The 13756-nt window shown below is 41.8% G+C and overlaps 1 protein-coding gene and 1 long non-coding RNA gene across 2 annotated transcripts in view; both read right to left on the bottom strand.

The window, feature by feature from the left end:
- Positions 1-324: 324 nt before the first annotated feature.
- On the bottom strand, positions 325-1669 carry LOC109465091. The gene is made up of 3 exons (XR_002139936.1): positions 1485-1669; positions 1046-1154; positions 325-736 (listed from the first exon to the last, which is right to left on the bottom strand). It is a non-coding gene; the product is annotated as an uncharacterized LOC109465091 (long non-coding RNA).
- Positions 1670-12934: 11265 nt separating this feature from the next.
- LOC109465074 overlaps positions 12935-13756 on the bottom strand; it is a 6248-nt gene continuing 5426 nt past the window's right edge. The window contains exon 6 of the mRNA XM_019762215.1: positions 12935-13005. Coding sequence (XP_019617774.1) covers positions 12935-13005 — 71 coding nt within the window. The remainder of the gene's footprint in view (positions 13006-13756) is intronic.

Genomic DNA, 13756 nt, shown 5'->3' on the forward strand with positions numbered 1-13756 from the left:
TGGTGCCGAGTCGACACGTAGCGTCCGGCGGAGGTTCGGAATATATAAGTTTTTTGGGGCACTTTCGGATACACTTTTGTGCGTCCGGGCCAAAAATAATTTGTCAAAAGGTTTATAGCTTTGAAAGTGTTGGACAGGTAGTACGAATTCTGAAAAAAAAATTCCTTGGCCCTTCCCCCAAGCCAATATTTCTTTGCCCTCCCCCAAGCTCCTACTTTTTTTCCTTGCCCCCCCCCCTAAATTTCGTACAGTCCCTAATGTTGTCAAATTCCAACGTCAAAGAATAGGTTCTAAAAGAACAAAAATGACGAATTTATTGTGCAGTATACCAAACTCTGTGTATTTGGTCATTTTTTCGTCCTTCCTGACTACATAGATTTTATACTTAGGGAACTTTTTTTTTGGCCAAACTTTTTTTTTATTCGCACGCTCGCATCAGTTTTGGGGTTCCCGGAGGATGTCATCCATATAATCAAATCAACATGGCCTTATGCAGCATTACGTTATTTAAAACGAAACAAACACACAGGAATATTGTCCATGGGTGAAAATTTATACAGTTATTAATGTTAGAATGCCTGTCAGGAACCCGTTGCCATGGCCACACAAAAGGTATAAAATCTATTTCTTTTAGTGATACTTTGTCAACTGTATTTTAGGTCAGACACGGCGTGTGGCACATGAACAGACGGCAGGCGTACAAAAGGCTGGAGTTCCCCGGACCCTGGCGACAGTCCTGTGACGTCAAACAATAGAAGGGTACATTAGAAGCCGGATAACCAGCTCTATTCTCTCACCATGTGTTTATCAAACCGTTTCTTCTTCTTGTATTGCACAGAAGCCTAATGTTAATATCGTAGCATGTTAATAATGTACATCCATCTTCAGTTAATATTTTACCAACAAAGATGCAAGTGATGGAGTTGTCATTTGCTTCTCCTAAGCTGTGCGAGGTAGATTTCTGACGATGACTATGAATACGTAGTAGCCTGTGCTTGGATACTCTAGGTTAGGTACCCTGACCTGAAAATTTGAAAATACGTACCGATTGTCCAGTCACAAAAGTCCACACCGCTCTCTTTATCACGTACATCCCAGTACAGGGAAATGACAGACGTGTTCTGGTAGTCCAAGTCCTCTAGTTGACTTCCGTCCTACAATAAAGAAAAAAGAAACTTTATTGCTCGACAATTTAAATGGTACAATGCATGGCAACAGAATTTGAACACAGCAAAAGGTATAAAATAGAACTTAACATCCTTATTACTTAAACAATACGGGCTATCATAAAAGTCATAACATAATATACATGTAGAGTTACAATTGAGTGGAGCTAAAATGAGTTTCGGCATTTTCCATTGATATGAAAACAAGATACAAATGCAAGTATGTAAAAATAGTGAAGACATCTGCGTCAGCATGTTATTACATCGATTAGCCTTAAGACTACAGGTCATTAGGTTCGGATAAGGTGGTAGAATTACCTTAACGTCAGAGATAACTGGCGGTGTCAGGTCCACCAGGACCGGGTCCGAGTACACGACTGTCTTCAGGTCTGCTGCGTTCTCTGCCACCACGGTCACGTGGATAAAGGCGCAGTGGTCCAGCTGGATGTGACTGTTCTGTGCATGCGTGTTTCTTCCGACTGACTTAAAGGTCTGTAGTTGTGTTTCACCTGTAGATGGCAATGGCCTGAGTGTTATTACTTCCGGGTTAGAAAGTATTGTTTTGGGTGGTTGACCTGTTTGTTTGTATGTCTGACCAGATAGTATGCTGGCAGGATGAGAGCGGGAGGAAGGCAGAATGTAAGCAGGTCTAAAGTATAGAGACAAGAAATATCCAGATGTAAAAAGCCAAGGACCGCATGATGGGGGACCTAAGATACTTTCGGGATGTCTGAAATCTCCAAATTCTTGTTGGTCTCCAAATCTCCAAATTTCTTGTTTCGTTGGTCTATGAAAACAGTTCGATTTTTACCTCCATGAAAAATGGAGGTATCGTTTTTGGCGCGTCTGTCTGTGTCTGTGTGTGTCTGTCTGTCTGTGTTTCCGCACATTTGTAGCCAGCATAACTTCATAACGCCTTTATGGATTGTGATGATATCTGGTACCTTGGTAAGTCATGCATTGACAGATAGATTGTCTTGTCAGGAATAAGTGGTGTGGGTTTGGTTCTCCTAGCAGCTTGTACTGGAACTACAGGGGACTTTCGGGCTAAATGTTTAAAAGCCAATAAGTCCAGATAGGAACAACATATTTTCATCATTTTTGTAGGTAGGTAGCTGAGAGAGAGTTGTACATAATTAAATGCAAATTATGGAAATAAGGACTTTATTTGCATAATCAATGAGGAAATACTATAATTACAGTGCTTTACATTATAGTACTTTCATACATGTAATGTATGCAATCTAAGGCAGATGGAACATCGACAGATACTAATTATGCAAATCATGATCTAATTTGCATAATTAATGCGAAAATTATATAACTCCTTAGTGGTTAATGATAGGAATTTAATACTTGGTACATGTGTAAGTTCACATCACGATGCATTTATTATGTTAATGTGGAGGTCATTTGCATGATTGAAGTAGAAATTAACATTCACATGTCAAGGCCATATTTCATGGAGGTATGAGATCTCGGAACTCTTGTTCTGGAATACACCCTTTTTACAAATTTGAACTCGTGTGTAAGACCAGGTTCAGATCAAGGAAATGGGGAGACAAGACGTACATCAACTGTTGTAGCTGTATGGTATATTCACTTTTGGAAAGTTGTTCGTTTTATACAGATATACCATTACGATACACCCATCCATTGTGTTTGAGTATCTTTTGGCTTCGTTTTCTAGCCGCCCAAGGTCTAGTACTGCCCCGCAGCGTTTGCCAAACTTAACTGAGATGGTCCGTACCATTTTAAAGGACAAGTATAGTAATTTCAGTTTTGCAAAAGGTGATACATTGGTTTCTACCAGTCCTGCACACATAGGTGTGATATTTGACCCAAATCCATATTGACGTTTTAAATGACTCTCAATTCCAACAGGAGGCTGCGGCGACGTCATTGGGTCTCTTGCACCAGGGTGAGTTAGCTGCAGTTCCGTTGACCTCGGTAGAAGACCAAATAAAAGAGGGCGTCATAATGTTAAAAAAACGATAACATATTTTTTTGTTTTCAGTTATTTTACAGGTTATACCCTAAATTTCAACATATTAGTTGGTCGTGTTCCTCTAGTACACCTTACTATAACTTTTACTGTGTCGACATGAGTCACCTTGGGGGTACGCAGTACGCAGTATATATGGGCGAACCCCGTAGTCAAAAGTAGTCCGGCAGAAAGTAGCGCTGCACAATACTAGAGAAAGGGGCAGAGATTCTTGTGTGTACGCCAGCGAGGCGGATACTGTGGTGAATGGTAGTGGAATACGTCAGGTTTGAGACTGTAAAAGTTGAATTTTCATGTTCGTTCGGTTAGCGTAGATTCGCGCCTTGATACTGTCACTGCCTAGTGCCGTGGGTTTGCTGTAATTCCGTGACCTTCCGCATAGCGCTTTTTAAAGGTTGCGTCACGAGTGAACGAGCCGACAAACTCTAGCCCCTTTTTCACATATTTTGTACATTATACCTTGAACTCAAACATATTCAACTCCTGTAAGTTACTTTTGCACTCTACTATATTTTTCACCGCGTCGAAGTAGGTCACATCTGGGTTCTTAACTATAGAAATGCGAATAGGCCGGAAACTGTGTACTGCTACCTTAACTGTAGAAATCCCCATAGGGCGGCGGAAACTGTGTTCTGCCACCACAAGCGCCTCCAGTTCAGCCATGTGGGTCGCTCGCGATTCCTTCTCAAGGCGATCAGAAAACTCGAGAAAGTGGTGTTCTAGAGTCCCTGACGACGGCTGGACCTTCCGAAATAATGACTACTATTTACGAGGCGTCTTTTGTTATAGTATTTTGATTGCCTTGAGCAGGTACACAGTTTACACCCTGGCCCCATGTTTAGTGGGTCATACCACTAGCTAAAGGACGACAACAATTATAACGTCACTTGGAATTCAAAATTGTGGTCATTTTCGAAGCGAAGAATACATTTTGTGATCTATATACCGATTGTTTAGTCTTATCATGCATCTACTTGTAGTGTTTAAATGTCACGTAACAGATTTTACTTTGATGCCATATCGGCATATTTGCTAGTATATCCCAGAGTGGGATCGTCTGGGTTATAGGTCTTATTATGGCGGGAAGCCAGGCGGATGATGAGGGGAAGCATGGGTAATATTCAAGCAGATGTATAGGGTTATGCTTCGTGTTTTCAAGGGGGACCGGGGTGGCTTAGTATTGAAAGAGTGAATCATTGAGAAAACTCTGACCTGGTCAGCTCTGATACATGTTGAGTTATATTAATGACATCAGTGTGCACATGATTTTTCGTCATTAAAAAATCAAATCAGCATGGTCTAATATACACCGAAATGCCCGTCATCGGTGCCGAAAATGCCGGATGCCTTCAGACTTTAAATCTGATGTTTTTACTGTGATCGATCTACTTAAAACTAGTAGACGTATGTGACACCCGTCACATACGTCTACCGCAGCATAATTGTAAGGGCCACCAGGCGATCACCAATTCTTGTTATAGTACTGTATCTGTGATGTGTCGTAAACAGTATATCGTGTGAGCTTGTGTTTACCTTAGTACTTTGTAAGGCCCTAGGCATGCATAACGGTGAAAAGCGCGGGAACAAAAGCTTGCAAAAAATTTTCCCTACGGCGACATAGCATACAAATAGTAAGATAACCTGGGTAAACTTTCTGCTCACCAGCCCAATGTACCAATGACATAATTCATGCAGCACTTCTACTTGTACAAAATAACTAGATAGCCGACGCTGATTATTTTTCAGTTGTTTTAATGAAACAGTTTACACTCTTCTGTTCTTGTCTCAGATGTTTATCCATCACTCTGAATGAAGACTATGTGTTCCGACTGTTGACTACCTGGCATTTCCGCACGGCCCAGTGATAATTGGCACGGGACATGCCTCCGGCCGCCTGTCATAAATAATACATACAGATGAACGAACCCTCGCTGTCACTGATGACACGACATGCTGCGCAGTTACATCCCTTATCATGAAAGTTCATAGTTGGTAGTTACATGTTTAAAGTTAAAACTTTTGGTCCAACACAAAAAATTGTCTCACCTCACACTCATAAGGAAACTTACATTGGGGAAACAGAGAGGTCTCTAAAAGCCAGGTTTCAAGAACATACACGGCCTAGCTCTGCCAGTTCAGAGGTGTCTCAACACATTCACATAGAGTCACCCGGACATTTTGTATCACTTGACACTGTAAGGATTTTAGACACTAAACAAGACTATTTCTTGATAGGGGTGAAGGAAATAAAATGAAATGAAAAGCCATTTACATCAGGGCCCATCACCCTACATTGAACCGCGACGGGGGCCGACATCGTCTACCAGATACCTTTGACCCAGTGTTGACGTCACACTTCAAAGAAGCCACGTGACAAGCTTCACTGGGTCAGTCTACTGACAGAGGAAGACAAGAGTGACTGGTCGAAAGCTCTAGGTGAGAGAATTTTTTGTGTTGGACCAAAAGTCTTAACTTTAAATATGCATACATCCCGTTCTGGTCCACCTGTTGCTCAACCCCACAACCTGTGCATTATTACACTGTCATTGTTTGCTACTGACCTTTCTGCGTCACTTAGCCGTTTCCGAGAATTCGTGACTCTGTGCAGAATACTGCTCCCACGAACGTTGGCTTTTTGTGATGATTCTGGCATAACTTTACCCCCGAACTGTTTACTGTTTACTGCTTGGTGATCTTTAGGCATGACGGTTCCTAGTATCGTACACTGGCGGACTTTGGCCCATCGACAAGCCACTTGAGTTTGAGCCGTGTGCGAAATAGGTACGCAGATAAGAGAGTCCACGGACTACCTGTATTGTTCTCCTCCTTTTCTAGAGAGTCTCAAGCTGACGTACTGAACATCTCGGGTGATAAGTAACACGGGTGAGTCAATTTAGTTCTTGTTCTGCATTAGAACACTACTGTCTCATAGAGACAGACCCAGGTCGAGTTGGTGCGCAGTCGGGCTTGCTGCAGGTGGAGTTCAAGTCAGCACTTAGCCAGACGAAGCGCCGGGGCGGTTTTCCGTCTCGTAAACGGTCGATGCCATTTGAAACGGTTGATGCCATTTCGCTGAATGGTCGATGCCATATCAGAGCGTCCAAAAACGAATTAAAAGTAATATATACTATAAAAAGCAATATTCTAATTGCAAACATAAGGGAGGGCCATGTAGAATTGTAAATAGTAGTGAAAAAAAAGCACAAGCCCGGATTCGAACAGGGGTCCAGAAGTGTAGCTCTAAAACCCTAAACCCTAACCTCTACGCCACGAAACATCACGGTGTGGATGGCCCGTGCTGATACACTTAAAATTAACCGTTCTGCGAAATGGCATCGACCGTTTAAAATGGCATCGACGGTTTACGAGACGGACATTAGCAGCGCCGGGACCCTATCTTTGCCAACTTCAGTGGAAACGCAAAACTGTGTAATAGTTGGACTATACTTCTGCATTTAAAAAGACGGCTATTATGGTTTTACGTTGGACAAGAGGGCGCAAATATATAGTGGTACAGACCTGTATATAACATGACAGTGCAGCACTTCTTATGGCATGTTTGTGGGATAAAGTCACTTGGCACAGAAAAAAACAGAGCTACGTCAGTTATCGGATTTTCAAAACTTCACTGAATGCGTCCCCGAGTCAGACCACACGTTCTGCCCAATTTGTTTTTACATGAAATTTCACGAATGTTGGCTAAGATTCTGCAAAATATCAAGGTCGGCTTTCAGTGCTTTTTATGTCCATTTTTGCTTCCTCGATAAAGCTTTACAGATACAGACTTATCAGCTATAATTAACTTTTATATTATGGAAACTGTCAAATTGAACTGAAATGTAGACGGTAGTACATGGATTTTGCCATGAAGCTTATTCAACGTTGATATAACGTCGGGATATCATTTTGGGGTATCATTTTACTTTCAGGCGATGCATGTTGCACAGCTTCCATCAAGCCCTTTTTAAGGGGGTTAGGGTGGTAGAATTTGGCAAAGATAGGGACTGACTGGCCAGGGGATTGAGCCCACCAGTAGTGTACGGTACGGGTTCAATTTCCCCCCTGCGCAGGCAAATGAACTCTAGTTGGATGCACACTGAGCTTCTGAGACGGTCCCTAGCAAGTCACATCCTCCAATTCGTGGAACTGATCCATACCTCTGCGTCACCTGGCCGCGAAATATTTTGAACTTTTGTAAATTCCGTTGCTCTTCTCTACACATATGACATTTATTGCATTTGTAAAATTCAAATCCTTCGGCAGAATTCCAGCTTATCATTTCGTCAATAATTATGCAAATGACATTTACATTAACATGATCTTTTGGCAGTGATGTTCACTATACCAACACTAATGAATTATTAATGCAAAAGGCCCTATTTGCTTAATTGGTATCTGTTAATGTACCCTATGGCATTGATTTAATATAAATATTTTACGTCTATTCAGTCACTATGTGAATTAACCACGCAAAAGTCTTCTAAATAATTAATCTAATTGTGCAGATATCTGTCTAAGTTACCTGCGTGCCGAAAATCATTTTAGAAAATCTGCTGTTCCAGAATTTCTTGACCTATCCTCTTTAAAATGGTCCTCTTTAAAAACACCCATGCAGTTCCGCAAAAAGCTGCTAGGTGTAGGGGTACGCATACCACTATGTCTCAACATGAAAAGCTATCTGCCACATAAAAATCCTACATGTGGCCATTTCCGGGGCAAAAGACAGCCACCAGGAGGTCATCTTTCCACGACCTCCATATATGCAAAAATATCATTATTTTAACAATCCGTCCAAGCCTTCTTTAAAGTTTGGCCTGGTCCAGTTTTAACGTACAAGTGAACTCATACACTTACATAATTCTTCAAACTAGGACCATAACATGTATTATAATGTGGGGTCACTATAAGAATTCATTCTTAAAGAGAGGATGAATTTTTAAAGATTTTTTGCAGACAGGTCTATTTTTGGCAGGGGGGATGTGGTGAAGCCATTTGCTGCATTTCTCCCGAGCCTTTCTAGTGGTCTTCGTTTTTATTTTTTCTGTAAGGTACTTGCTTGTTTATATAGGTTAGTCCTTGGTTGGTTCTTTTAGGTCACATTCTAAGACTCCGTACCCTCGTCAGCCGTTACCAAGTTCATCTGAAACTGTCGATATCGTTCGGTTAGATTACTCCTAGGATAACAAAATATCACAGCAAATATGCATTAGGAGAATTCTCTGGTATGTCCACTTGATGTCAGGAGTAGTTTTTTTCAATCTGTTGCAATGGTAGATGTTGGTTGGATAAATCTATCTATAGCTAGCTAATACTTTAGTTTATTGGTTGGGGTGTGATTGATGTTAGTAATTTATAATAGTAGATTAGGTGAATCCCTCTGTATATACTTACATACTACAGACCTGTGCCTGTGTGAGGGAGGAAATTCCATTTACACTTATGTTTGCTGATTCAAACGTGTCACGGTCTTTGGACTGAGTTGACAGGTTCACACTAACAAAGAAGGAGCTTGACCCTGCAATTTAATCTAGCGGGGATGTGTGAGTGTAACACCGTCGGAGCTGGAATTTTCAGCGGTAAATACCTTTTTATGTTCAACGATCCATTTGAGGACCCAAACGTTTACAGCAATATATCACGAGGAGAAAGAATTCAAGCTATACACGATTCTATCGGCGCGGTATTACAGCTCATTAATAGGTGGGTAATACTAGTGGTAAATCAGCATAATGTACTATCAACAAAGGCAACTGCATATCATTGGTCATCGCTCTTCTACCTTAATACCATGTCTCGGGCTGAAGGTGATGTTTTATTTCTAATGCTCAGAAATGATACAAGGGCGCCTCTGATGGAACGTACAGGAACTGCTCATCTCGAAGCCGATCTTCTAGTGGCAAGGTCGCATTTGGCCTTTTCCGGTACAAACGACTGCAGTACCAAGGACAGCCACCAGGAGGTCATTGATGTTCATCTTCCCACGACCTCCACAGATGCCAAATATCATTACTGTAACAATCCATCCAAGCCTTCTTCAAAGTTTGTCCTGGTTCAGTTTTAACGTACGAGCTAAAATCATACGCTAAAATCATACACTTACATAATTCTTCCAACTAGGACCATGACATATATTATAATGTGGGGTGACTAGAAGAATTCTTTCTTAACGAGAGGGGGCATGCATTTTCATTTTAGATTTTTTTTAAAGACAGGTCTATTTTTGGTAGGGTGGATGTGGTGAAGCCATTTGCTGCATTCATTCCCGAGCCTTTTTGATGGTCTTCGTTTTTATTTATTTCTGTGAGGTACTTGCTTGTTTATATAGGTTGGTCCTTCGGGGGTCCTCTTAGGTCACATTCTAAGACTCCGTACCCTCGTCAGCCGTTACCAAGTCCATCTGAAACTGTCGATATCGTTACGGCTAGATTAAGTCCCAGGATATTAAAATATCACAACAAATATACGGGAAGAGAATTCTCTGTTATGTCCACTTGATGTCAAGAGTAGTTTCTTTTTTCAGTCTGTTACACTGGTAGATGTTGGTTGGATAAATCTATCTATAGCTAACTATAGCTAATACTTTAGTTTATTGGTTGCGGTGTGATTGATGTTAGTAAAGTAGATTAGGTGAATCTCTCTATATATACTTACATACTACAGACCTGTGCCTGTGTGAGGGAGGAAATTCCATTTACTCTTATGTTTGCTGATTCAAACGTGTCACGGTCTTGGGGCTGTGTGGACAGGTTCAGACTGACAAAGAAGGAGCTTGCCCCTGTAATTTAATCTAGCGGGGATGTGTGCGTGTAACACCGTCGGAGCTGGAATTTTCAGCGGTAAATACCTTTTTATGTTCAACGATCCATTTGAGGACCCAAACGTTTACAGCAATATATCACGAGGAGAAAGAATTCAAGCTATACACGATTCTATCGGCGCGGTATTACAGCTCATTAATAGGTGGGTAATACTAGTGGTAAATCAGCATAATGTACTATCAGCAAAGGCAACTCCATATCATTTGTCATCGCTCTTCTACCTTAATACCATGTCTCGGGCTGAAGGTGATGCTTTATTTCTAATGCTCAGAAATGATACAAGGGCGCCTCTGGTGGAACGCACAGGAACTGCTCATCTCGAAGCAGATGTTTTAGTGGCAAGGTAGTGTACGCACGCACACACACACACACGCGCGCGCGCCTACCTACCTTTGGCTTCGGATGCCTTAGGGCTGTTTGAAAGACAGCGAGTCAGATCTTTCTCACCCACTGATTCATACACATAACTATACAATTATCATAACCCTTCAAACAGCAAAGCTGCATTGGTTATACCCTTGCTTCGGTACCTGTACCTAGGTCACCTAAGGACCACCGCGTCTTCCAGGTTTCATTATCCAAGGTGTTATGTTTGAACGTTTCTTTCACAAATGAGTTAGTGTGCATATTGCATATACTGATTTCGTTACATACACACAATATGATCGTGTTGCTGCATGCTGTATGGGTAAACTGGTAAAACTGTCGTGTGTTCCAGGTAATGATTCCCACTTCTTATTACTATCTTTATCCCAGGGGACCTACCGGACATCCGGAGACAGGATGGACCCGCGTGTGTCGCTACCCGTGGGGCTTCTTCTCCTCGTCCTTTTGGGCACCTGCGTGACCGGTCAGGGTAAGCTTACGGTTTTCTTCAGCAAACATAAATGCTTATTTCTTATTTATTTAATGAGACTATGGCATCATATAAGGCGTAACCGATAGCAAAGGAAAAGGGGTGATCATGTTGTAGAAAAAAACGGTGTTTATATAAGAAGAGCGTGTGTAACGTAAGGCCACACTGCCTTAATTTTATGGATGACATCCGCGCGCGCATTGATTTTAACTTGTTCTAAAAACAAACCAGAAGCCAAAGGTGACAATCCCCCATGAAGTTTTACTAGTATATATTACAACAAAAATAATCCCAAGCATCAACGCCAGACCTACTGTGCAGACATTAGGCAACGGTTAATACTATGAGGGCGCGTCACAACCACAACAAGTATGATGTTTTAAAAAAAAACACAGGCGACGATTTTGTGTTTATCTGTTCCCTTCTTGATAAAGCGTTCTTTTCTTATACGTATACATACAATTTAGAAGGAATCCAGAGTTTCTGCTACAGTACGAGGAAAGACGCCAGGGGTCCAAAATCAGTTAGGCGTTAGGCCCAGGCAAATCTATGTTGTGTTTCTGGCCCTTAAAAATATTAGAATCGCTAGATAGGGATTCGCTTCTTTTTTGTCTTTTTTATTATAGATTTTCATAATTAGTTTTCCAACTAATGCAGTGAATATAACACTGAAATGTATACTTTCAATACCACACTAATTTCGCTTCTAGAAATAAAATAGTGAAATGCGGTCCTGGGTTTAATTTATTTTGCTATCAGGCCTCTGCCGATATATGTAAACTTGAAGTTTAACATTCAGTTTTACCAGTTTCGATAGAGAAATCACGTTCTCCCGTGTGCATTTTGTGAGATCTAGCGAGAATTCAAGACAGCTGCTAACATGGGGAATATTTGTCCTCTCGACCGACCACTGAGGCGTTTTGGATGAATTCTTGCGTTTATATGCGCATTAACTTGGATACGGATGGAACTTCTCAGTGAACACGGAAATGGGGCAAGTTTACAAGCACTGTGTTATTTGTGCGGCATGTCTAGGCAAAACTGTGACCGAAGATCCACAGAGACATACACATATATACAGAATAACGGTGACGGAAATCGGCAAAAATAAAATATCTTTAACACCGTCCCAGCACCTTTTCGAGCAAACTGTGGCTTTTTGCACATAGAATATCAATGATTGTCTTTATTGATATTTTTGAATATGTTTTCTTCTATCAAGAGATAATAAATTTTGTTGCTCATAAGAAAGAACAAGGAGCAGCTGTATTTACCGCCCCGCCCTGCCATGCCAGAACACCAGCTTGGGTCGTCTCCCGCGCATCGGGCGGGTGCTTAATAAATATATTGATGATTTAAACGCCTCCGCCGCAAACTTACGCTGATGTTCTCGAGATCCGTGCAAACTCCCAAGCTCTTTCTATATCTTTACACGCCATTTTTTGCGGTGTCAAAGATGACAGATTGGACCATTTTTTGCCCCTGATCGGAAAATTCCCATCAAAACGACATGTTATACCATGGTTACACGTACAACGCACCCGTTTTCTACAGCAGTGCTCTTTGTACGATCTCTAAACCCACATCCTTCCGGGTACATTGTGTCCTCTACAACATCCATTGCATTGGATGTACAAAACAATGTGCATGTAAAATTGCTAACTGCTCGAACGTTGCTTCGCTTTTCAGCAAAATCTTTTTGTTTTCGAGTCTCTTCTAAAAGCAAGTTGACAGCTTCGACAGTGTCGAACGGAATTATGGGGAGTTAGGCTGATACCACTAGAATTGTAGGGGTGACGAAAGATACTAGTAGTATTCGGTGTAGTACATACGCCCGCATTTCCAGGAAGCCTTGCACATTTTCAAATGAAACATCGGGAACATAGCATTGTACAACGTATTCATAACAAGTTTCCATGGCCTTCCTCTCGACCCCGATCTTTTGTGCCCTCCCCTCCACTACCAGCCCTCCCCCGGTAAATATCGCACATTCGCTAGGTCTGGTCAGTGACCTAAAACGCAGCATGGTTGTAAAACGCACCTCATACATCCTCTATTATCAGTACATACTGTAAAAGGTGGATGACCATTATGCCGTAGTTACGGAGATGGTGGACGCCTTCTTTCTCTTAGGAGACAGCATGTAGTAGTAAGTACGACCTGGAAGAGATAGCGCACAAGGCTTAGTGATATGTTGGTAGTCAGGTTTGTTCTCCTTGGGGTCATGGGTTACCAGGCTGTGTCATGACCTGTGCGACTGACCAGGATTTAAGGTCTCATTCATGTATTACTCCGAGTGTACCCATGGCCATGGCAACGGACGAGGCCATTTCTGCGGGGGTTGATTGACGCCGTCCTTTCACCATTCTCCGTTTTACAAAGATTTACAGTCAAATAACGTTTTGAAAAGCTGTCATAGTCAATGATACATACACTAAAGATTATTCCCTGACTATCAGTGTTGTGTAAGACGTCTGTAAAGCAAGGACTGACAAGCACACGCTTGCAAATTATATGAAATCGTGTAAACTTAAAATTCACGGACAACACATGCAAACATTAGAAGCGTCGATTACGGAACTTAGATGTTCATATGAAATTGTGGATAGAGTTAAGGAACCACAGAACAGGAAAAGATTCAAATAATAAAGGTATGTGCGCTCTGCTTTCAGGAAAAGCGTCAAATACAAGGCAATCCGATGCGCTACGGATTGTTCAAAACCACCTTGCCCGCAGCCTGACTGTGTACCCACCTAAAATCGCATGCCTGACAAGTAGGGTTACCTGATTGCATCCCAAAGTAATTCCCATTACGTCTGATTACCCCGCTGGTCGAAATTTGTGCCATTGTTACCCCCCCCTACACACGCACGCACGCACGCACGCACACATGCACGCATTGAGTCTGGCG

The sequence above is a fragment of the Branchiostoma belcheri genome, unplaced genomic scaffold, assembly GCF_001625305.1.
Source record: "Branchiostoma belcheri isolate BF01 breed outbred unplaced genomic scaffold, Haploidv18h27 scaffold147, whole genome shotgun sequence".
Taxonomy (NCBI): domain Eukaryota; kingdom Metazoa; phylum Chordata; class Leptocardii; order Amphioxiformes; family Branchiostomatidae; genus Branchiostoma; species Branchiostoma belcheri.